Genomic DNA, 23448 nt, shown 5'->3' on the forward strand with positions numbered 1-23448 from the left:
ATACAGATGGTCTCACCAGGTATTGTCTGTCATTTCACATGCCTTGATTGACTGAGCTTTCATGTAACGAAGACAGTGAAAAAACAGATATCCCTTGGTGAGTGTTACTACAGTTGGTTACTGAGATTATAGACAGCAATGATGCGCTCATTTTACACAACACAGAAAACCTAGAGTAGTTCAGCTGGAACGTGAGTGTGGCGATGGTTGCTGCTGTCAATAATCAAACAAAAAGGCATCAAAGGCAGTTTGATGTGTGCCAAAATGCTACAGGTGTGTGATTGCCAATTTAAAGGAGTCTGTAGGATTTTCTTGAATAAAACAAAATTAAAATATGTACAAAACTACATATGATCACATTAATTTATTATATATTTTTACAAATGTCTTTCCTGTGACCATTATGAACAAAATCAAACTGACTAGGAAGGTAGTTGATACATAATACCAGCATACCTATGAAACTACAATATCTGATAGTCACTGACAAATATAAAAAGGGGTTGGGGGTGTGGACTACGCCACTAACTCCTGGTAAACATCAACAAACAAAGGCAACATGGATTGGAAGGTGTGGTCAGTTTGGGAGAGAACATGGACGAGAGTTGTCTCGATGCAGCTGCGCCATCTTGCCTTAAAATAGTGAGCAGGCATCCACAAAGGGACCAATCAGCTGACGGTGCTAGAGGCTGGTGCACTAATCGCCAGCTTGAATCTGCGCACATCTATTTCCACACATGAACACACCCACACCTGACAAACAGTACATTCACTGACAGGAAGAGGAACACACAGACCTGCCACGAAATATGAAAATGAACAACAATTTATGGACGAATTATGTGATATTCAGTCGTATATCATTACACACAACTGAAGCGGCGCATATCAACTGCCCCTTGGAGCTGCTGAGTTGCTCCATTGATGGAGAGACTATTCGAGCCGAGGACGGTCACGTTGTGACGTCAGCATTTCAAAGCGGCAACCATCATCCAGGATGGTCAGTTCATGAGGTGAAGTGACATTGTTTGCAGAGAAGACCGCGCACACGTTCACCAACAGTTGTTACTGATATCAGACTACAGCTTCACACTTGGATATCAGATGTGGGAAAAGTTAATCGTTTTTGTAATCATTGTATGTTGAATAATCGCAATGAATCACATATAACAATTTTAGCTGCAACAGCAGCATCTAAAACCCTTCAGTTCAAATAGATTTTGGTATATAGTTGTGATAAACTTTGGAGTTTTTTTTCCTTTTTTAATTTCCTATGCATTGTGAAACTTTTCACTGTTAGGCAAGATGATAATCATAAACATGAGTCAGAGGTAACACAAACCTCACGGTGCGATTGGTTGATAGCTGTAATGTAATGAACTGGGTCCACACATCGCTGAATTCCCATCCTTGAGCTACATTTTACATAACTAACAGGGAGGACAGCAGGATGTCTCAATTCATCCATGCTGCTGATTTACCTGGAAGGGTTTTCAGTAGTTCTTCTCCGTTGACAAATTTAGTTTGCCATCCTCCATCGTCGTCTTCCGCTTATTCCTTACTGGTAAGGGTCGCGGGGGGGCTGGAGCCTATCCCAGCATCTACGGGCGAGAGGTGGGGTTCACCCTGGACAGGTTTTGCCATCCTCCATTCTTTGTAAAGCTATATGATCATTTACCTATGTTGTGTTCAAGTGCTATCATGTAAATAAGAAGCCCGGGCACTGAACAGATCATGACCCAACAGACACAGTGGATCTGTCATTTCTGTTTGCTTTGTTTCACTTTACTTTGAAATAAAAATACTTAAAAGGACCATGTCAAGTGGGCTTACTGAGCTGATGTGTCTGAGCAGGACTTGTACCCAAATCTAATTTTCAAATTTGAGAACTGAGAGTTGACTTGGACTTGGAATCGAAGACTTGTGAGCATCTCTGTTGTAAGTTAAGACTGCAAAAGTTTTGCCGAATATGAAACGTACAGCAATTTGGTTCTTCTTTCCAGAATACTTGCCGATGTCATGCATGATTAAGCCCATCCTGCTTCGCGATGAAGACCCAGTGAGTGCTGCTTACATACTGGACGTGTCCCTGCTGCTCAGTTACTGCTGACTTGGTACCACCTTGCTTCAGGTGGAGGTGGCTGCTGATCAACTGTAGGGGCTGCATCTTAACCATCTCAGGTGGCTTAGAAACCCCCTGCCCGTGCAACATGCACTGAAGGCAACCGTTTTATTTTTGGAGCGGTCACAGGCACTGTGGCTCACTCCCTAAGGCTCCAGTTCACTTCAAGATGACACTCTGATCTGGGATTAACAAGCAGAGAGCAGTTTGTCGCAGCTTGCCGAAGGTAAACCAGTCAAACTCTGTTGATTGACAAGCTGGTGCTATGGCAGCATGCTCCTGAGCAGCCAGGTGCTAACCTGCAAACAGTGAATTTGATAGAAGCACGATTGGAAATCTTAGACGCTTGATGCATATCAGTCATTACATCCATGAGAGGGAGAGCTTGCAATGCAAAGTGTTTCCCATGCTGTGTGTTTATGCAAAGGTTTGTGCTATATTGATAATTTTAATTGTGAATTAGATGACTTGCACGCAGCACACTCTTGTTTGATTTGTAACAACTTTTAGCAATAACTAGAACAGGAATTGTCCCTGTGTCACCTCTTTACATTGAACTCTTATTTACTTTTTAGAATATCCAGTATACTTGCAACACCTGTTTCCACCTTCAGGTATGTGCTCCTAAGATTCAGAATGTGGCATCCTGATGATTGAAGAAGAGCTTGGCCTCAACTTTGATTAACGGAGTTCTTTAAAGGTAGATTGGTTGAGGTCATGGCACAGTTTTATCAAAGCTAATCTTATGCTTTCCTCCTTTGAGCTCCTCCAGTGTGAGCCTCCCAGATATCCAACCCGAAGCCTTAAAAAGGGGACTTCTCATGTGTCGGCTTGCCTCCCTGCCTGTGACTGTAGAAGTCACTTTGACAGAAGGGATTCCTTTGAACTCAAAAACTGCAAAACATCTCAGAGTTACAGCAAAAGACAAGGACATGCTTTTGAGCAACTCTAATAAAATACCGCATTCCACATTTGGTATAATTCTCTGCGTGACTCAGACCAAATTGGCGTGAACTTGGCACTAAAAAAGTAAGAAAGGAATTCTCCGAAACACAAGGCTACACTCGCAGCCGGGGTAGCTCTGAGAGGATTTAGAGCTCATATTGATTTCCAGCACGCTGAGGCTGTCTCTGTGAGGGCAAGACAGCAGGCAGCAGGTGCTCAGTGTCAGAATGTTTGCTCTTATTTCCCTCTGACTAAAATTAGACCCTGGACCTTTTCTAGTGTCGACCAGATATACTCCAATATTCAGACGGAAAGGAGACAATTCAGCTCTCGTTGTCACCTGAAGCAGCCGAGTAGAATTTTCTATAGATAACAGAACCACTAATAATGTTACTCTGATTTAATACGATCCATGTGTGATAAAATAGCTTTCTTATTTTGCAGCTTATCTATTTATACTTCAGCTCCAGTGCCTCCCAGTTCTGCAAATACACCTCAATCTGGGTGCAAATGAATATTTGTTCCATTCATTGTCAGTAAATTACACTTCTGAACTTTGACCTCTTTTCTAATCTTTTGCTTGTTTAGTCAATGAATAAATAACTTGGGGCCAATTTGCTCTAAGTCACATTCAAGGTTCCTCTGGATATAAACATTGGCAAAACATTCCTGCCGCCCCTCCTGGCGTGAACCTGGTTATCCTCCTGTATGTGTCCATCAACACAGTTTGGCCTTATTTTCTCCAGAGGTCATTTTTAAATCTGACAGTCTCCTTGAAAGACTATTTTAATAAGTAGTTTGTCATCATTTCAAAGTATCCTTGCCATAAGCAACGGCTTGTGACATGCCTTTCTATTTCTAATAGTGACGCTTCTTGTAGCCACGTATCATCTTCAGGACCCAATTAAGAGTTTAGAACTCTGGGAATGGTCATGAGAGCTCATATTCTGTCTCAGTAGAGTCATAGTCCCGGCTAAATCAGTGTAGCCGATAAGTAACTGACTGTATTACACAGGGGTACAGTACACGGAGATGAACCCTTCAAAGACCAATGGAGAAAAACAGACAAAAATACTTACAAGATCAAATGACAAATCATTTTAATATACTTTATTTTATTCTAATCAATGATAAACTGTCCAATAAACACAGAAATGACTTCCTTCATGCCTTTTTATATCACATTAAGAAAGACATTACCAGAGGAAATTGTTACCACAGGATTTAGGTTTGTAACTACAGTTTGTACTACATACATGTAACATACATTAGAAATGGAGGCTGTTGAAGTGATAGTGGCTAAAATGGTTATTAGCAGTATTAAAGACTCCTTTTTTTTTAACAAATACCAGGTTTCAGGATGCTTTACAAATCCTCAGCAAGCTGCAACGCTGAAAGACAAAAGAGAAAAATTAGAATTTATAATATTTCCTTAAAATCAGCAATATTTAATGATCTAAATCCAATAGATATCAATTGTAGAAAAAGAGACAAGAGTGCTACTCTCAAACACTCTCCAGCTGCTCAGAAATGGAGAACATCAAACCATACAAAATTTCTTTTCACTCAATTTTTGCTCTAAATCTAAATAATCCTGTACAAGAAAGCAAATAATCATACAGGTCTCCTTGAGACCTTGCTTCTGATTTTCTTTCTTTATTGGAGAAAATATTAAAAGTGATGTTGGTTTTGTTGTCACTCAAATACGATTTTTGACTTGTTGCTTCAGAAGTCACAATTTGGTTGAAGACCAGTAGTCTGATGTGCATCATCTGTCTTACAGTTTGACATGCTGATGGAATTCAGCTACAGTAATGGGCTGGAGCCCGACCTTTCCCAGCAGTACCCTCCACCTTTACTGCCGAAACCCGGCAAAGACAATGCAAGACTTCAGAAACTCAAGAAAAAGAGAGTCAAGAAAAAAGGCAGTCTCTCTGTGACACCAATCCCCTTTCGTTCCTGTCTGTCACCAGTAAATGAAGCAAGCACAGATCTGGAGCACAGCGACCAGTGCAGCCCATCCAGGACCCCAGATTCAGTTTACATTGCAGACTCCTCAGGGTCCAGTTACCCAGTTGGCTCCTACTATGATCCATCTGCATCTGCATTCCCTGACCCTCAGAGCAGCTCCTTTGGACAAACTGGCAGCCACCCCCCTCAGTCCAGCACAACTCAGATCAGGACTTCTGAGGAGCAGGTGGCTCCGCTATACGAGTGCTCTTCTTTCTTATTTGATGATGAGACTCCTTCCCTGATGCCACCTTCAGATTCATCACCACCATCACAACCTGAGCAAATACCAGCACCACCTATTCTGCCTACTTTCAATTTAACTGTGGCACCAAATTCCCTTGGGCCAGCCACAACAGTGCCTCCTATCACCGTGTCGAAGTCAAGCCCTAAAATATCCACTCACAGCCTGATTCTATCCCCAGCAGCCCCCAAATGTGGCCCGGTTCCGGGACCTTCTCAGGTTGCAGGCCTTCCCCCTGTTCCAGTGTTGCTATCAGTTTCAAACACTCAGACACAATCTTTCCTTCCCAGCCAGAGGGAGACAGACACCAGTTCAAATGATAATCCCCTGAGCCAGACATCACCATCTTGGACTCCCAAACCTGACAGCAATGGCAACTTTGTTCCAAGCCAGATGTCCCCAGAGACAACTGATCCTGAGATAAGGCCTGATGGCCCTCATAACAGGATTTATACATCAAAGGCAACCTTTTATGAGATCTCTAAACCTCCATCCATCCAGGACCTCACAGCATTAAGCCCAACTAACAAAGAGGCATCCTTATCAACTCCAAACATGGAGAAATCCACGGTGTCAGTGGTGAAAGCAGATCAGAAACAATCTCCGTCCAAGAACCCACGTGGAAGACCTAAGACTCCCTCATGTACACCTTCAAGAGTACCCACCCCCTTTTATGAAATATCAAGACCAAATCCTCTTTTATTTGCAACAAGTCCTGCTTTCAACTCCTCCCAACAAGCACCTTCTATTTCCACCGAATATCCAAAAAGCAACATATTGATTCAGAGCAGTGGTATGAATAAACCACAGACTGCCAGGGAAGAACTAAAGAAAACTGATGCTAATCACACTGCTTACATCAAAAAATCTAGCAGCTACAAAGAGATTGAGATTCACAATACTCGACGCAGTACTCTAAATTTAAGTTTTTCCATCACTGAGCTGTACTCCAGAGACAATTTAGCATCAAGCTTCACTGTGCCTGAGTGTGCTGCGGCCAAACCAGCTCTAAGGGAGCCTGACTTCCCAAACCTTAAGACAGATCTAGATTCAGAGAGTTTGTTGCCAAAGGTTCCATCTTTTCTCTGTACTGTACCAGTGACTTCCAATCTCAACCATATGCCAATGATGTCAATGCAAGCCCCAACAAGTCCAAACCCCCTGTCATCCACCCACCATCGCCCTGTTTTCGAGGCACGGAAGTCTTTATCATCCCTATTGGAGACTCAAATGTCACTCGCCACCTCCAAGTCCAAATCTCGTTCAACATATTATGGGCTTACTCCAGCCCAGTATGCTGCCTATGGTGGAATTAGGACTACTACTACAACACAACACAGTGGTGAATCCCACAGAGTTGATGAAATCTCTTTAAGCCAAACAAATGTCGCTGTAGATATCTCAAAATCTGATGCGACAAAACTGCTCAATGGACATCAAGATCGTCCTGCGTCTGGAACGTCTGCTGCCCAACCTGTGCAAACTTTAACGTCTCCTGAGGATCCAGCAGATGGGATGGTCACAAGTAGCAAAGATGGGGAAAGTCGATCTGAAGATCAAATTATTGGAATACAATCACTTAAAACAGCTAGTGTGGACACAAAAAAACCTGAGTTTCCTCTTGGCTTGGCACAGAAAACTGTTCAACAATCCACAAGTGATGTATCCACACCTAAAGCCTCATTCTCTGAGGCTCCAATACCCATACCTAAAGCAGGTGAGGTACACACACTGTTTCCTGTAGAGGCAGCTCTAAACATGAACCCATACCTGACTGATAGCAGTGGTCGTTCTGATGCTCCCTCAACATTAGCCCAAGTAGATTCAAATAAAGAAATGCAGTACATTGCAAAAGTTGTAGAGAAAGTTGAGAAATGTGAGAAAACACCAACAGTTTCTCAACTTTATAAAAATAGTCAAGGGGAATCAAATGTCACAAATGCAAAACAACACTTTGGAAAAAAAGAAATACTTCAGTGTTACCAAAATGGAGGGGGATTAAGTTCATCACCGGTCAATGGTCCTAGTGTTCAAACCAATGCTAAGCCAGTTAAAGTACAAGGTGAGTTACACAAACAAAGGGAGAATTTTAGCCCACAAATCAAAGCAAGTAGCGAGATTAACATGGGGAACAGTTTGCCTTCTATGGAAGCTCATACAGAACAAATCCTTGAGAAAACAAAATCCAATAGCCAAACTTCAAAGGCATCCTATAAAAACTCAATTCTGTCTACTACAGCACCCATGTTGCCACACGAGCCAGTCACAGCATCTGTATGTTGTACGCAGTCCAGTGTCAGCACTCTGTCCTCAACTGAGCAGAGAAGCAGTGTCAAACAACAGCCTGGCCCAAAGCCTCAAATGCACAGACTCAACATGGCATTAGGGAGAGTTGAGGAAGGCTTCCCTTTGAAGAATTCTCAAGTTTCAAGTTTACCAAATCCGACTACCAAATTTCCTGACCAAGCAACACTGGCCAGCAAATCAATCAACATTTCAGAAGTTAAATTCCCTTTTGAGACGGAAAAACCACAAGGGGTAGAAAAGCTTAACAAATCTAGCAATAATGTAGGTACAAATGAACACAGGAGCCTTGAGTACAGAATCCAAGATAAAGTCAGTTATGATTTCAATGTAAACTACAACAGAGCCACAGATAACGTGCCACTCGCAATGGACATAACTCAATATGGCCTTGCTGAAGACATAGTAGAGTTGAGCCATTCTAATACAGAGGCCAATGCCCTCAATACCCACAATACTGACCCTAACAGAATAACTAACTTAAAAGTAGATAAAGATGTGCATTCACAGCCAGACACTGGAAGAGAAGGTTTTCAGATGGGGAAAACCCTAACAGAGTGTCCTCCCACCATAGCTGTTAAAGCAGAAAACTTTAAAGCAAATTCTGGTATTGAAGCAAAAAATCTTTCACTCCTAGAAGAAAACACAAAAATAAACATGCTTGGAAGGGAAACCAAATTATGCAACAATCCCTCTACAGACTTGCAGCCAATACACAAGTCTGTCACAAGCACAGTTACACCAGGAAAACCAGGATTAGAAGCTGGCCAAAATACCACAGCCGTCACAGAAACTGCTCCGTCAAACAAGTTCAGTTTGAATAGCAACGTTAACAGTATTTCTGCTGCTGAAGCCAAAATTCCCAACAAGCTCCACACAGAGGCTGTTCTGAAAGATCCAACAATGAGTCCTAAACCGTGCTTTAATAATGGGCAGATCAGTGAACCTACCATGCCATCCAGCCCTTCCATGAGGAATGCCACACAAAAAAGTCCTCAGCTGAGGGCACGAAGACCAGACGGTCAATCTGCAACAAAGCCAGCCACTGATGCAAAATCCCCCTCTGTCACCCAAACCAAAGCAGGCTATAAAACTAATAGACCTGAGCTCAAATCATCGGAAACCTCTGCACCTCAAAACACTGTTAAAACTGCGAAGGAATCCATTAAGGCAATTAGCGACAGTCCACCTTTAGCCAGTCCCCCCACAAAAACAAATAATTCTGAAATATTACTGACTCAAACCAAGACTTCCTCTTCTGCTGCTACATCAAGCATATCTGGTGTCAGTGGAGAACAGCAAACCATTTCAAGTGAGAACACATTACCTGGGGATAATGTTCAAATCACTGGAAATTCGATATCCCAGTCAGTAGTGAAAAAGTTTCAGCACTCTGTGACTGAAACAAAGAAATCCATCCAAACTGACAGTCATAATGTTAATACTGAAACCATCTCACATGCCACTACGCCTATTGCTGATTTCATTAAAGATGTTAAAACCCTATTACGTCAATCAATAACTTCTCCTTTACCAGAGCCAGTGTGTAATACATCTTTACAAACCAAGACAAGAACTTTACCACCGTCTTCAAGAACTCCTGTTTCTTTAAATCCTACCACAGATGTCAAACCCTCTTCGGTCAGTTTGGAACGTACAAAACACCCTCAGGGGACACCAAGTCAAACTGTCAAGTCCTCAGCTAAGCCAAACACTGAGATAAACACAGAAGTTAAACCATCGACGACTACTTCCACCACCACAGATATTGACGTAAATGTAAATTTACAACAGCAACACATAAAAACAAAATTAGCATCAAATTTTAATAAGGTGAAGAAACAGAACACAAAATCCAGCCCTCCCATCCATTCAACTGATCCTATTATAACCAATAAACCCAGTCTAAAAGTACAATCTCCTACAAAGCAAGTAGAATCAAGACCTTCCTCTGCCACTGCAGAGGCAAAACCTGCTATTGTAAAATCCCCAAATCTGGTTCAGGTTACTTCGCACACCAGTAATGTTCAGCCTCCCACAGAACTACCGGTAGAGAACATTTCCCCTGCAAAACCAGCAACAGATACTGTCATGAAACCATCCCTGGTTAAAGTGATTGATTCTGCCACTCCTGCCTCTCTGCCTCAGGCCTCAGTCTCAGTCACAGCTCCATCCCCAAACAGAGGAATGTCACCGCCATCTCAGCAAAATATTGGACTGAAAGACCAGGATGTTCTGAAGATCAAAAACACCCCTGCAACGACGGAAGCACCAGCAGTCGAACCCTCCACGAAGTCAGTGACATCAACTGCATCTTCAGCTTCTGACAAGAAGATGGTTGAAGCAGAGACATCTCCCCTGCCCGCTGAGCCAAAAGCAGCCCAGAAGCCAAAAGGACTGAAGGGTAAGCTCAGCGGATGGACACGGCTCAAGAAACACATGGTGGTTGAGCCAGAGGAACCTAAGTTTCCAGAACAGGAGGCCAAGTCTCAGGCTGATTCCAAAAACAGCAGTGAAAGCACAGATCAAGATTGTAATGATAAGTTGAAGACAGAGCAGCGTTCTGATCAAGAGTTGGTTCAGAACAAAGACAGCCCCAAGGCCTTGAAGATGTGGGACGCCCTCCTCTTTCACATGTTCTCCACCAAAGAGCGAATAATGCAACAGCTTGACATCACCAAGAAAGACTCGGACAAGAAAAAGACCTGTAAAGACAACCAGGCAGAAGTTCCTTCCTTTGTCAATCGCCTACCAGTTTTATTGTACAGCCCTCGTTTTAATGCCAGGAAGCTGAAAGAGGCAGCAGAAAAGCCACTCACAAAAATATCAGCAGTGTTTGAAAGGGGATTGCTGAAGCGCAAATCTCAGGATGATGAACGAAAAGATTTCAACAGAACAGCAAGAGGATTTGGAGGGAATAAGACTAGCTCGGAATGATGTAAAAGCATGTTTGGGGTTGATAAAAGATACGTCAATTGTAATAAGGGTTTGCGTTGTATTATTAATTGTGGGATCTCAGGTTGAGCCTCAGAGAGCACGAAGGAATAGGATCAGGAGAATATGGAAAGATGTACGTGAAGCAATATGTGGATCTCTACAATAGAATATCCCAGTTTGGTTTTATAAATCACCACTGCGGGCTGGAGAGAGATGATTCTTAGTGGATTGTTGCTGTTTGACTTGGATATTTCCAACAGTTGTGGATATTTAGGGATGTATAATGTAGTGGAAAAGTTATTTATGATGGCTTGCAGAAGTCAAAATATGAATGCGGCTGTTAGATAAGGGTGGTGTCTTTGCACTTCTCATGAAATCTATAAAAAAAAATATGTCATTTGAGAGATTTGCTCAATGAAACACAAGAAACTCAAGATTTTTTTTGCTTTGCTGTTGGCCGAGAGTGAATATAGCACTACATGCACGAACTGTAGATACTAAGATTGTCATGCTCCGCCTTTTTTCTATTTTTCTAAACAATGTAATGCTTTGAGGGTTCACCGCTGGCAGGCTGTTTTTTTAATCTCTGTAATAAATAGGGATTTAACATTCCTGGAACAACAGGGCAAAGGGATTTTGGAAGGGGGGAACAGAAACGGACAACAGGTGAAGGTCTAGACAGTTTTTGCAAGTGATGCATGGATGGGAAAATGTGGCAGTGGATGTTTGGGCTCTCAATCATGGCAGGAAACTACAACCTCCTGTTGAGGCTGGGCAATATGGAAAAAATGCCATGGTGACACATTCTAAATGACGGTACAGGGAATTACATGATATTCCATTCGTCTAAGTGCTTTATTGATGATTTTGGTTCAAGGATGGCAATGTCAGTCAGTATGTGTACATGATTTGTGGAAAAAAATGCAATAGATTGTGTTAGTCTGACTGAAACTGGACGATTAAAAATATGTTAGTCTGACTGAAATCATGCTTTATAGTCAGATTGCAGTTTGATTTATGTTCCAATCAGCTCCAAATTCATCCAGAAGTTGATAAGCGTACGCTCAGGAATCATCATGGGTGCAAGCAATGCATCTCTTGATGGATGAGAAAAGAGTACAGTGCAGTAAAGTTGTCCATTTATGAATTTATCTTGACAGGGATTCTGCTTGTTGCTGGTAAACTTGTTCTGTACGTGACACAAAAGATGAACCAGAAGAGAGTCTGGTCGCAATCAGCTGTAAGGAGACGCACTGACGCCTACCGTTCCAGAGGTGGACGTACCTGGTGAATAAATCAAACCTTCCTGACATATGTGTGCTGAGACCATGACAGTTTACCAATGAAATGGCTTAATCAAACTGTAACGATAAACTGAATGCAGCTGTGCGTGTAAACCCACCGACTGAATTCGAGCAGACTGAAATATCTGAAATGGCTTTTTTGACCTCATGGTAGAATCTTAGGAGACGACTCAGCGATTTCGCTGATTCTTTCACTTGTCATCTCGTCTGTTCTACTAGCCCAGTAGTTTGTTTCTTGACCAAAATCATGCAAAACAATGACATCTACTTAGCTTCAGCTGTTCTTTAGCCATATCACTAAAATGGAGAGCCTTGAGATGCTAATGGACTGCGCTGATACACTAACATGGTAATACTCACATCAGTGTGACAGCATTGTTATTGGGAGCATGATAGTGAGCACACTGACGCTGCATTTAACTTACAGCATTGCTGTTGTGAACTTCAGAGACGCTAACGTGGCAGCAGTCTCTCTTTCAGTTGGACTACCTTGTCAACATTTATTAAAAGTCTAGGAGAATGAATTGGAAACAAATCTCAGCATTTGTCAGTTTTCATTAGCAGCTATACTTTACAGCAGCAAGACATCAATCAGTGTCATTCAGGGGGGATGGTATGATGATAATATTTACATCCAGTGTAACAGGTCATCAATGCTCTCTTGGTGGTTATCAATGTCCTATGTAGTGATGGACTGTCCAGGACTTGTGACAATATTCATAGTTTAGAATGGATGTTGGAAGTGTACAGAACTGAGCGGTGACGATCATGTGGGTGCGGCCTGTGGGACCGCGAGAAGGAAAGATATTGTACATAGTGTGGAATTATTTTCACAGCTTTGGAGGATTTTTTTGCTTTGACAGCAGATTGTTGCAAATGTTTTGAACCTATTTACATCCGTACTGGATTAAATAAAATTCCTTCACATAACTGGCTTGATGTGTTGGTTCTTTGATACGGAAGCTTTATTTTTACACAAAATGCGAAATCCATTAAATACACGATTAATGCATTAAATTTGAACCTGAATGCTTTTATATTTTTAAGAATACATCTTAAGACAAAGTCTTTAAAATTCTTACTGAATTAAATTGTTTCCAGAGGAATCGACCAACCATTTTTAAGCATGTGTCTAATGATAATGAACGTGGAACAATAATTAGCCGTACGATTATTTCAAAAGCATTTCTGTCGTGTTGAACAAATAAAGCTGATGTGCTTCACGTGAAATCTTACCTGACCAGTTAGCATCTTCGCTAGAATCGTGGTCAGCAGAAACCTTCTCATACTTGCCATGACCCGTCACCACAAATTTATATCTTTTACCAGCAGAAATCTCCTGGAATCAAGATGAGCGAGCGGTATTATCAGACACTGACTGATGCAAACATTGGCATTTCAAATCAACCACAGTCATGCAAACAATCCAAAATTTCACTTCAAACCATCAACACTTGTCGTGAACAAAATCCTATTTTTGAGATGAGACAACATGGCAAATGCTGTTTTTTTTTTCTTCTTGTAACCGCATTGAATGTTTCATTTCATTTCAAAGTTACAAGCCTCAAATGAGTTCTGATTTTGTTTGTACCTGATTTATAGAATTTCTCATATCAGCCTGGAGACCTACGTGTACCACTCAGAGCCACAAAACAGCTGTGCTGGGGGTAGACTTTTTGTCACTGGAAACAGAACTGAACATTTTTGCAATCCATGTTACCAGTTACTTAGTTATTTTTCAAGTAAGTAATGTGTGAAGAAAATCTATGGCACATATGCACAGTTTGTGTTTCTTTCCTACATGGTGTTGATACCTGTCCTGCACTAAGGTTGGGGGCAAGTCGTGTGGCTGTGTTACATGGTGAAAGTACCCAAAAAAGGACACAAATGTCATTTTAGAAATGCAAATTGTACACGGTGGTAAGTGTCTGCCAGAGTTGAACAATTCTACTTCAAATCTGAATAAATACCTGCACACTAAGTATGCGACTACAACGCTGGTGAACACTTGTAGCTTCGTTTCCACATATGAGAGTCTGGCTTCATTCATTTATCACATGAAATGTGCCTCTGCAAGGTGATGGAAACACTTGCTGATTATTGTTTGAATTTCTGATTTTTTTGGTCATGTGGAGAGTCAAGCAAAAAACAAAACCCTGTGTGGTGTACCCACATGGAACAATTCATAAACAACGGCAGAAAAAGCGAACACCTGTTGATTTTGTTTTAGCTCACTCTGAGCCTATCTGCCTGATTTTGCAAGCGCACTGTCCATAGTCAATCCCAGCTCTGCATCAGAAGTTCAGTTTTCAATTTAATGCAGAGAAAAAGTTCCTCAACATATTCAGGGCAAAATCGGACCAAAAATTAACAAAAGGACTTTACAAACGCACTGGAGATCTTAGAGGTTCCCAGAGGAAACGAATGGGCTCCCAGTTTATTATACAGAGTTACAGCCTCCAGGCAGCTGAGCTGGCATGATCACAAACGTATGAGCAAACAAGTCGCAAGAGTCACCCCACGGGAAATTAATGAGCCTCATGTGGAATAGAAGAAGCTAACACTACTATCAACTGGGGGGGTAACAAAAGGTAAGGTGCCTCTTCATTGTTTACTTATCAGACATGATCTTTAAAGGGGGCTTTGTGTCTGCCATTGCAGAAGTGACACTGTAGAATATAATCAAGGTGCACAAGGAACGCAAAGTCCTCTTCTTTTCTTGTGACGTCGAAGTTCTCTTAAATGATCTTGTACCTTGTTTAAATGTTGAAAAGAAGCATTACCAGCACTGCTGAAGAGCAGGTCAGTCTATGATGAAGACATGCAAAGTTTGGTGCACAACCAGGTAGATGTCAAACACACCCAAAAGGCTGAGCAGAATGAGGCAGGTTACGTCTCAGTTAACCGAAAACACACAGCGTGAGAGAAAAGCTCCACAGGGAGGTCAAGAAAGGCCCAGGGAAAATATTTCATTCGATTCGATTCAGATGCGTTTATTAATTTCTCTGAAAACAGGGAGCTTGGCAGAGGTCTGTACTCACACACTTCTCGATACCTATGTGATTTTTACAGGCTCTTATGGTATTTTGAAATAAAAAGTGGGTCATTTGAGAGGACGTTTAGGCAATAAAAATTCAATTTTGTGCAGCAGTTGTTCAACTTTGTACCTTCATACTTTCAGTGGCCTGCAGATTAATTTTAAAAACAAATCTTTTTGTGCAGCACCTGGTTTTCAGAGGAAGCTGTCATGGTCACGATGTGCACAGCAGGTAAATTGAAAGCAGAAATCTGAGCCTGACCCTGAGGCGAGCATGCTTACAAGCGCCACTGTGAAAATATCCAGTAAATATAAAACACAACCAACTTGTGAACACATACCTTCCCCTCCCTTCCAGGAGAACATGTGTCGCTGAAGCTCTCCCATAAATTTTTCTTGTTTAAAACATCACCAGGTTTTATTTCCTGCAAATACAATGTACAAGTTAACTGAGATGAAGTCCATGTGCTGTAAATGACCTGAGTTACCACAAGGGGGCAGACTAGATGAACAGAAAAAGACGTGGTTGCAGGAAGCAAAGTGAGAACAAGGCTGTTTGAAGAGTCATGAAAGGAAATTCAAGTGATTATGTAGAGAGAGGAGATGTAGAGTAGACAAGCAGAAGCTGCAAAAGAGCAGAGAGAAGAGGAGAAGCCAAATACAGGATGACATCACTTCTAACTTACTGCAGGTTTGGAAGGCGTCCTGCTTCCACTTCCCTCTTCTCTTCCTCTCACCCACTGGTTGATGAGATCCGGTGCTCCAATGGTTAAACTATCTGCATCCTGAAGACATGGGGGGATATTTCTCATTTCCTTCTACGATAATAAAAAATAATCATTCTTAAAAAAACCTGATGCAATGTCCATGAACATGACGTCATGAAGGGAGTATTTCTGGAAAACCATTTCATCCGTCCTCACAGATCACCCTGATACCAAAGAGCACCTCACACAAAAACAGATATTGGACTGTGTGTTTGTAATGGAGGTAGATTTAATAAACTCCAAAACTGTGGGATGCAGTGAATGCAAGTGCCCCAAAAGGAGGTGTATTTGTGTTCAAGAGAAAGATGCTCTCTTGAGGCCTCCCAAATACGACCAGAGGGGCAAATTTGTCTATGACCATCTGCATATCCTTTACATCTGTGTAAGGAAGAAGATGGTTCACTAAACACCAAAACCATCAACAAAACTAAAGTAACTAAACTATCAAAGTCAAAGACTGTATTCATTGATGTCTTTACTTCCTCCCACTGCACTAAAATGAATCTGCAGTGCTGCAGGTACAACTGCTGCCATCTTGTGTCGCGTGGAGCCAAAGCCTGTGCAGGAGCGACTGTGTGAATGAGCTGCTAAGTCAAGGTCCTGTTTAGAGCAGAGCACTCAATTTTATGATTTGAAACAGAGAATCACAGTTATTAAATATTAGAGTTACATGTCTTCTTGATGTTCTCTCTGTATGTGCAATTCCCAAACATCGAGCACCAGTTAGTACTGGTGCTGGGAAGTCCAGGATAAAAAAAAAAAAACAGCGTCTAGTAGGGCGATCAATATCAAAGGGTTCAATCTTTGGGGAGTTCGGATGGTGGCAAGCTCATGGTCAAGACTGTTGTTGTTGTTGTTTTTAAAAAAACAAACATGTATACAAATGTCCCTTCTCTTACTGGTTACTATTGGGGCCTACAGGAACTTCCGACACCAACCCAAACTCTTTCCCTGTTTGGCAGTTTTGTAAGATCACAAACCATCTGATGCGTCACGATAATATTTCCTGACCCTGAAAAATTGCCTGAACCAGACGTTCACTATTGTACTGACACACCATGAAAGATTTTTCAACAGGTATTAGCAAGAAAAGGAACCGACAATATCCGTGGCGTATCGCCTGTCTTACACAGAGGAGTTGGTTGAGGTTTGATGGTGTCGTTGAGACGGCGATTTGATTCCAGGCCTCTTTACCCTAAACCAGAGTGACAGACTTACGAGAGGAAGCCTTTGGAGAATAAAATGAGTTGAGGCCATAAGTTGACCAGCCAAAGCTGGACTTTCATTCTAACAATGAAGTTGATGCACAAGGAATAGAGCAAAAAAATACAAAATAATAATAATCACAGCTGTCGGACTCTCAGGATTATTCTGAACACAAAGGACTAAAAGCTTCCCCGTGGAGAGGCTCCAGCCAACATGTGGATTTACCTCAACAGCATGTGTGTACTGCTGCAGCCTCTTGTCAATCCTGGAGATGGGAAGAGGTGGCGGTGTCTTCTTCATCACGTTGGTGCTTTGAAAGTATTGGTAAATGCTCAAATCGCGATTTTGTCTTAAACAAATCAGAAAATCAAAATAAAGATGTAGCCATTCATGCTTCCCCCAGAGGAACATACGTAGTTTCATTTCCTGAACCATTGGAGGTGGATGAAGTCATGTTCATTTTTGAGTGAGAACATAGATGTCTGCTGTTACAGTAAACAATGCTGCACGTTGCTGACTCGAACTGTGTTATTATTCTGTTTTCGTCAGAGTTCTATGGCACACTCACCTTTTCCTCAGAGATTCTGTTCGCTCTGTGATCTGAGGAGACAGTCGATGATAAAGTGAACTCAGAGAAACTCCTCCAACTCTGGAGAAATTACCAACCCAACATAGTTCCTCATGTAAGAGGCTGCATTCCACTAACAGGCAGAATTTGCTATGGTTTGTCTTCTAGCTGCTGTTTGCTGAGTGTGACCTCCCTCAACTCACCATGCATTTGCTGTCTGGTGAGACGCTGCTCTTCACTTCATCCTGCAAAGAGACACATTATGCTGAGACACAGTTCACACTCTTTAAGTCTGTTTAAACTATGTATTTGTAAAAGCATTCATTATTATTATTATCATTATTATTATTATTATTATTATTGTGTTTTTATATGCCACCTTTCAAGATCAGACATCACAATTACAGATAATGCAAAAAAACAAATTCACACACTGCTCTGTTCTGCTCCTTTAACCAGTTTCGTAGCCCTTGGTGGAACAATCTGTTTATACCTCTGGGACTGAGTGCAACCCAGAACAGTTAAAGTGCCCTTCAAGGAAGGTTTACAAAGTCAAATGTATCATATTTAAGTTTGATATTAAACACCATTGACATAGACAGTGTGTTGTCTTTCCTACCTCGCCACCATCTATTTCCATGTTGACGCCACTGTTGTTGCCTGCTGTCATGTTCTCATCTCGCTCTGACTGTAATGCGTGCTGAGTGTTATAATAGAGAACCGTGATGGCGGCGGCTTCTCATTTCATTTGTATTTCATGAAGGACGCAGTTTCAAGCAAATGTTCCAGTTGAAGGGCCTTGCCTCACTTTACAGCAGGCCCTTGTTCTGTATCGCGTGCAGGACTAAGACATATTTAATTATAGGATGAAATCACAGGATGTGAAAAAAGATCAACACAAATTAACATGAAATTAATAGAATCAGAGGTTACAGTACAACTAAAAAACAGCTGTGGATGTTTCCTATGTATACGCCTGCTTGGTATACGTGTTTAATGGGAGATCTTTTATAGGTGATCTTGTTCCAGATTGTTGTGTAAGCATGAAAAAATCTCTGACTGTGGCTGTATAGTTATTCCTGTAAGACTGAGCTGGTGTGAGTGCATGTGTGATGTGTTCCTGGCTTTTGTTATGCAAGCGTTAGAGGAGAGTTATTGTTTTGCAGCTGAAAATAGAATTTAATGATGAGATTATTTATATAGTTCTGGAAAGTCCGAGTGTTAGAATGTAAAAGCATGCTGCAGCGGTGAGTCTGAGAAGCGACGCTATGGAATTTAGTTTGGTAAAATTATTTCTTTATTGTTGAAGAATTATTGAATGGAAGTGTGTGTCTGATACAGTGCAGGTGAGATCATTTCAGATTGAGCTTCTTCATTAAGTTCTTCGTATGGGTTTTGGTAAGTGAGATGCGAGGCCAGAGGAACTTTTTGGACACTTTGCACATAAATGTTTTGTACATTTCTGCAAAGGTTAGTGGTTGATTTTAAAATAAAAAATTGTGTAAATGAAAGTAAATAAATTCTGTTTCCTCAAGGTGGACATTTTGATGATTAGAAATCAGCTGACAATGAAGATAAAGAATTGAAATTTATGACATCAGAGCACGGAGAAAATTGACTGTGTCAGAACACACATAATGGGAAGATGGATAATAATAATAATAATAATAATAAAAAGGAGAAAAAGACCCAAAACACTGCCTTGTGGGACTCTCATTTTACAAGTAATTGAGGGAAATATACATGACCATCTTAATCACTTGGGACCTCTTAGATAAATAAGAGGAGGGCTAAAATATTTACAGTTTACAAATAAAAAGAGGATGGAATATTTGATGAAACAGATTGGATGATTTTAGAACCAGGGTTTAATTAATTACGAATTCAGGAGCTTCAAAAAATGGAAACGGCTGTCAATATCCCCATCATGTCCCACCCATCATCTGGTTTCATTTAGGAAACAAGATACTTTTAGGAAGCTGTTTCATTTAAACTTGAGGCATGAGGCCATTTAATAGCTGGACAGAGAAGTAAGAAACTACATCTGAACAAACACGTACACAGCTTAGCTGCAGGATGAAATATTTTGTTCTGTTTTATTAGAAAGTCCCAAGAGCTCCAGAAAATCTGATGAACATTCAGCTGACGTGTGGATGGTACTCACTGGGTAAAACTGTATGAGGAGTTTCTGGTGGAACAGCAGGCAGCAAGAAAGAGAGAAGATGTTTGATCAAGGTCAGGACACTGAACGATCAAGATGAGCACCAGTGACACACTTGGTGAGAAGACTGGCAGCCTCTGAAGCTGAACTGCAGCAATCCAAAGCACCGCCTGCAACAAAGTCTCATAACGATGGTACGACAGAGCACCAGAGGATGTTGTTCTGACCGAGATTCTACAATATGACCGTAAAAAAGACCTTGACATGGCGCTGGGCTTGTTGATGCAGAGCCAAACAGCACCGCCCCAGGGCGTGGATTCATTCTCACTGCTGAGTGAGCTGCTCCATCATTCTGGTGATTCAGTGCTTTACTGTTCTTCCATTCCTGTCCAGAGGCTGAGTTAGTTATTCCCTCTGTACCTCTGCGTGAGGCAAAATGGCCGAATATGCTCAACTTGAAAGACTGTGTCATAGGAGCTACAGTACATGCAAGTTACAGACTCAGTGCATCGGCACATACTGTATATTGAAGAAAATTCATAATTCAATTTATCGCGGCTTGATCTAAAATAGTGAGGTGCTCTTGAGGTAAAAGTGGTATTCTGAGAATGTACTGACTGGCACTAATATTTCAATTGTTATGCATCGTAATTAGCAATTCATCCTTGGCACCAGCACATGATAAAACTGACCACCCCAAAGGGTTTGGAGCTGTTGAAGGAATTTCCTCATGGGTGTGACGCAGAGGTGGCCAGTCTTCACCACCACCTTATTTGAGGCAGGAAACCACTTTCACCAATACCTTGAATGTCGGGCTCATGGGACCGTAGCAGCTTAACTGCTCGTCTCCGTCACTGCTGCTAAGAGAAACTGCAGACCGTCTGTTGGTGTCCTCACCCTTCCTGTCTCTGTCCCCCATTGACCCCTGGGACAACACAAACACATGAAACTACGCGAGCAGGTTTCACAGCTGCTGCCAACACATGTCCTCTCGCTATCTGCATTTTTTTCAAACGATAGTTGTGTTTTAATATGTTCTCACCGTATCATAGCTGAAGGAAAACCTGGCAAACAGTCAGACTATTTCATTGCTTTCGTCAAGCAACCCGCCTCATTCCTGCCCCCTGCCAGGCAACAGCTGTGTTCTTTTCCTTTACTGCTTTTGATTTGAGGCCAAACTGTGTGAAGTAATATGCCTGCAAGTGCCTGGTAAAAGTTTTTATGCAGGCTTGAAGTTATATCAATACGCTAATTAGTGTAAGTAGTAGAAACATTAGATAACAAGAAGAAAGGTGTGAAATCCCATTAGCAGCCTTTCAAAACATCACAAATAGTGACAGAGTTGGACAGAGCTCCTAACATGTGTTTTAGAGATTCAATTATGGGGTACAAATAATGCGTTTGCCCTCGGTCATGACTGACAGGTTCATGAGATTATGAGAAATCATGCGAGCGGAGGAGACATTTTGGGCAGAGAATGGTGCTGAATGGAAAGAATTCAAAGGGAACATCTGAGCATGAATGTGCTCAGTCAATTTATGGAGACTGTTTTGTATTTTGAGTAAAAAATTCACATTTACGGTGTAATTTAGATGCAACAGATACGCAGAATTCATCATCTGGAGACAACTGATACTCCGTAGACATTTATGGAAATGTTAAAAAGTAGTTTTCAAGAAATCTAGTGATTCAAGTGTTGGTAAAGGAAAAGGTTTAACCTGATTCAAAGTCAGTTTAGTGATGACTCTTTCTCTGGAGAGTCTTCAAATTAATGTCACAGTACAGCTGCAGATCCACCTGAGATGAACACCGCCAATCTGACTCCGAGAACTGACCTCTTCGGACATCCTCTGTTCTTCCGTCGCCCCCCTATGGCCTCTCTTCTCTTCATTTGTGAAGCTCGGTTCTTCTTCATCTGTGGGTTTTTGCGTGGTTTCTGCTGACCTCCACTCCCGCTGCCGAGTGGCCTGTACACCTTCCTCCTTCTGGTCCACCCCCCCCTCCAACTGGCGGACCCCTCCACTGTCAATAAGATATTGGGTTTCATTTAAGTTACAATAAATCATTACAAAAGCATGAGTGACTTCAAGTTCAACATGTTAGAGCGCCTGAATACTTTCTGTATGTACTTATTGCACATTTGCTCTATTGCACAGTGACGCGTGATAATGGATGTGTATTGGGTTTCACAAAGGACACAAAGGATATTTTAAAAATGATCGGTAACTGCAGATACTGATGATATACCACTATTATCTTTTATCAGGATTCAGCAGAAGAGCTTTACAGAGGAGCTTTTCATTGACCTGAATAAATGAATGCACTTGTAGTTTGCTAAGAATATCTATCAGCAACTATAATTCATTGTGAATGTCCCTAGTATCAGGATCCTTTAGGGCAAAAACACACCATGGCCTCATGGTCCCTGCTGCCAGGTAGGACGTCCTGTCTGCTGGGTGGCTGCTGCTGGGCTGTAGTCTGGCGTCCTGCGACAGGAAAACAGTGGAGCTGTATGATGTCCTCCTGGCTTCCTTTTTCTCAGCTGGCATCTAAAATGAACCAAAAACACAAATTAAAGGTCTGCAGGACACATGAGCAAAGTGTGGCCCCACCATCTGTCCCACTGTGTCCCAAAGGAAAACAGTCGCTCCCTAAAATAAGTAAAATCCAGTCTTATGCTAGTGAATGTCTTTGCTCATGACTACACTGAGTTTATGCTGCTAATTCACTTGATTCCAAAAGAGGGCGCTATCAACATGTGGGCTGGACAAAAGCCCTCAAATTGATTTTTGCTCAGTTGATTGACAAGTTAATAACATCAGCTGTTAGGACAACAGAATCAGTCAGGATGAATGCTGTGAAAGAAGGAAGTAGACCCTGAATGTTGCATTTTAATCCGAGATTGGAATTACATCATCAATAGTTTCACGAAACAGTCGAGCATCCATGAATCTGCAACAAAAGTCAGCTACATGCTGTCACACGAGCTCAGCAAACACAGTTTTCTGACCCTTCACTTCCTTTATCTTGGTCAGTATGGCCCTCCGTTGCCCTCTACTGGGACCATCTGTGTCTGAACTTGCACCAGAATCCCTCAGAAGCCTTGAAAAAGCATCTACGTATACCGTCGATGAGCGAGGTGGTCTACCCTCACCGGAGTGCTGGTGGAGGCTTGGCTTCTCTGTTCTGGTTCCCATCCCTCCTCCTCCTCCTCCTCCTGCTGCTGTTTCTCCTCTTCATCATGTGGTTTCCACTGTGAGGGTCTCTGCTCCTTGGCCCTGCAGTCGTACTGCTCCTGACGGTTCTCCAACCTGTGGCTCCAGTCACTGAAGCCCTCGTCCTCGTCCAGAACCAGGCAGCAGCTGGGCTTCAGCTCCTCATCTGACCTGAGAACCCTGAGAACATTTGTTCACTCACATTTTTGGTACTTGTACTTGGGTACTTGCCTTTTCTCCTATGTTCTACAGCTACAACTCCACTTGAGTTTAGTGGCAAACACTTGAGTTTCTACTACATTATTTTTTTTGTAATAATTTCAGCTGTAAAGTCTTTTTCTCATGCAGATTGTGAATAAAAATAATTTTTACTTAAAAAAGATCAACCCCTGCAGTGCATAATTTAAATAAGCCTGACCTTTACCAGCATTATTAATTAATAATAAATAACCAACATTAATATGTACACAACAATACTGAACATCCAGTAAACTGTATGTTCTCCTGATGCTGATATATAAGAGGATCAGGTCACTGGCCTCAAGGACTAATCAAGTGTGGTTTTTTTCTTGATTTAGTAAAACCAAAGTTCTTTTTTTGGGGGTCTGGATGAACTCAAATCCCATCA

At 41.7% G+C, this 23448-nt stretch overlaps 2 protein-coding genes across 3 annotated transcripts in view; one reads left to right on the forward strand and one right to left on the reverse strand.

Annotated features, from left to right (window-relative positions):
• Positions 1 to 4210: 4210 nt before the first annotated feature.
• The window catches only part of LOC147269132 (uncharacterized), a 30826-nt gene continuing 11588 nt past the window's right edge, over positions 4211 to 23448 (reverse strand). The window contains exons 3-14 of one of the 2 annotated variants that reach the window (XM_086179904.1): positions 22760 to 23000; positions 22015 to 22154; positions 21441 to 21627; positions 20408 to 20530; positions 19609 to 19632; positions 17648 to 17689; positions 17445 to 17476; positions 17102 to 17225; positions 15590 to 15688; positions 15245 to 15328; positions 13103 to 13205; positions 4211 to 4458 (exon numbers count right to left, since the gene is read on the reverse strand). In XM_086179904.1, coding sequence (XP_086036030.1) covers positions 4433 to 4458; positions 13103 to 13205; positions 15245 to 15328; positions 15590 to 15688; positions 17102 to 17225; positions 17445 to 17476; positions 17648 to 17689; positions 19609 to 19632; positions 20408 to 20530; positions 21441 to 21627; positions 22015 to 22154; positions 22760 to 23000 — 1225 coding nt within the window. In that variant the 3' untranslated portion in view covers positions 4211 to 4432. The remainder of the gene's footprint in view (positions 4459 to 13102; positions 13206 to 15244; positions 15329 to 15589; positions 15689 to 17101; positions 17226 to 17444; positions 17477 to 17647; positions 17690 to 19608; positions 19633 to 20407; positions 20531 to 21440; positions 21628 to 22014; positions 22155 to 22759; positions 23001 to 23448) is intronic. The other variant, XM_086179913.1, reaches the window with a different exon arrangement.
• Positions 4857 to 10562, forward strand: LOC147269133 (uncharacterized). Its single transcript, XM_086192073.1, has 2 exons — positions 4857 to 7139; positions 9459 to 10562. The coding sequence occupies exons 1-2, from the start codon at positions 4857 to 4859 to the stop codon at positions 10560 to 10562; spliced, it is 3387 nt and encodes a 1128-aa protein (XP_086048199.1).

This window comes from Aulostomus chinensis, chromosome 2 (genome assembly GCF_037954235.1).
Source record: "Aulostomus chinensis isolate RoL2024-O1b breed Wild chromosome 2, RoL_Achi_v1.0, whole genome shotgun sequence".
NCBI classification, from domain to species: domain Eukaryota; kingdom Metazoa; phylum Chordata; class Actinopteri; order Syngnathiformes; family Aulostomidae; genus Aulostomus; species Aulostomus chinensis.

What these genes read in the sequence shown, in the direction of transcription:
- LOC147269133 (XM_086192073.1), top strand. Translation starts at nt 4,857, where the DNA reads ATGCTGATGGAATTCAGCTACAGTAATGGGCTGGAGCCCGACCTTTCC. An exon ending in CTCCCTCAACATTAGCCCAA is followed by an intron (nt 7,140 to 9,458) that starts GTAGATTCAAAT and finishes AATTTTAATAAG; the next exon opens with GTGAAGAAACAGAACACAAA.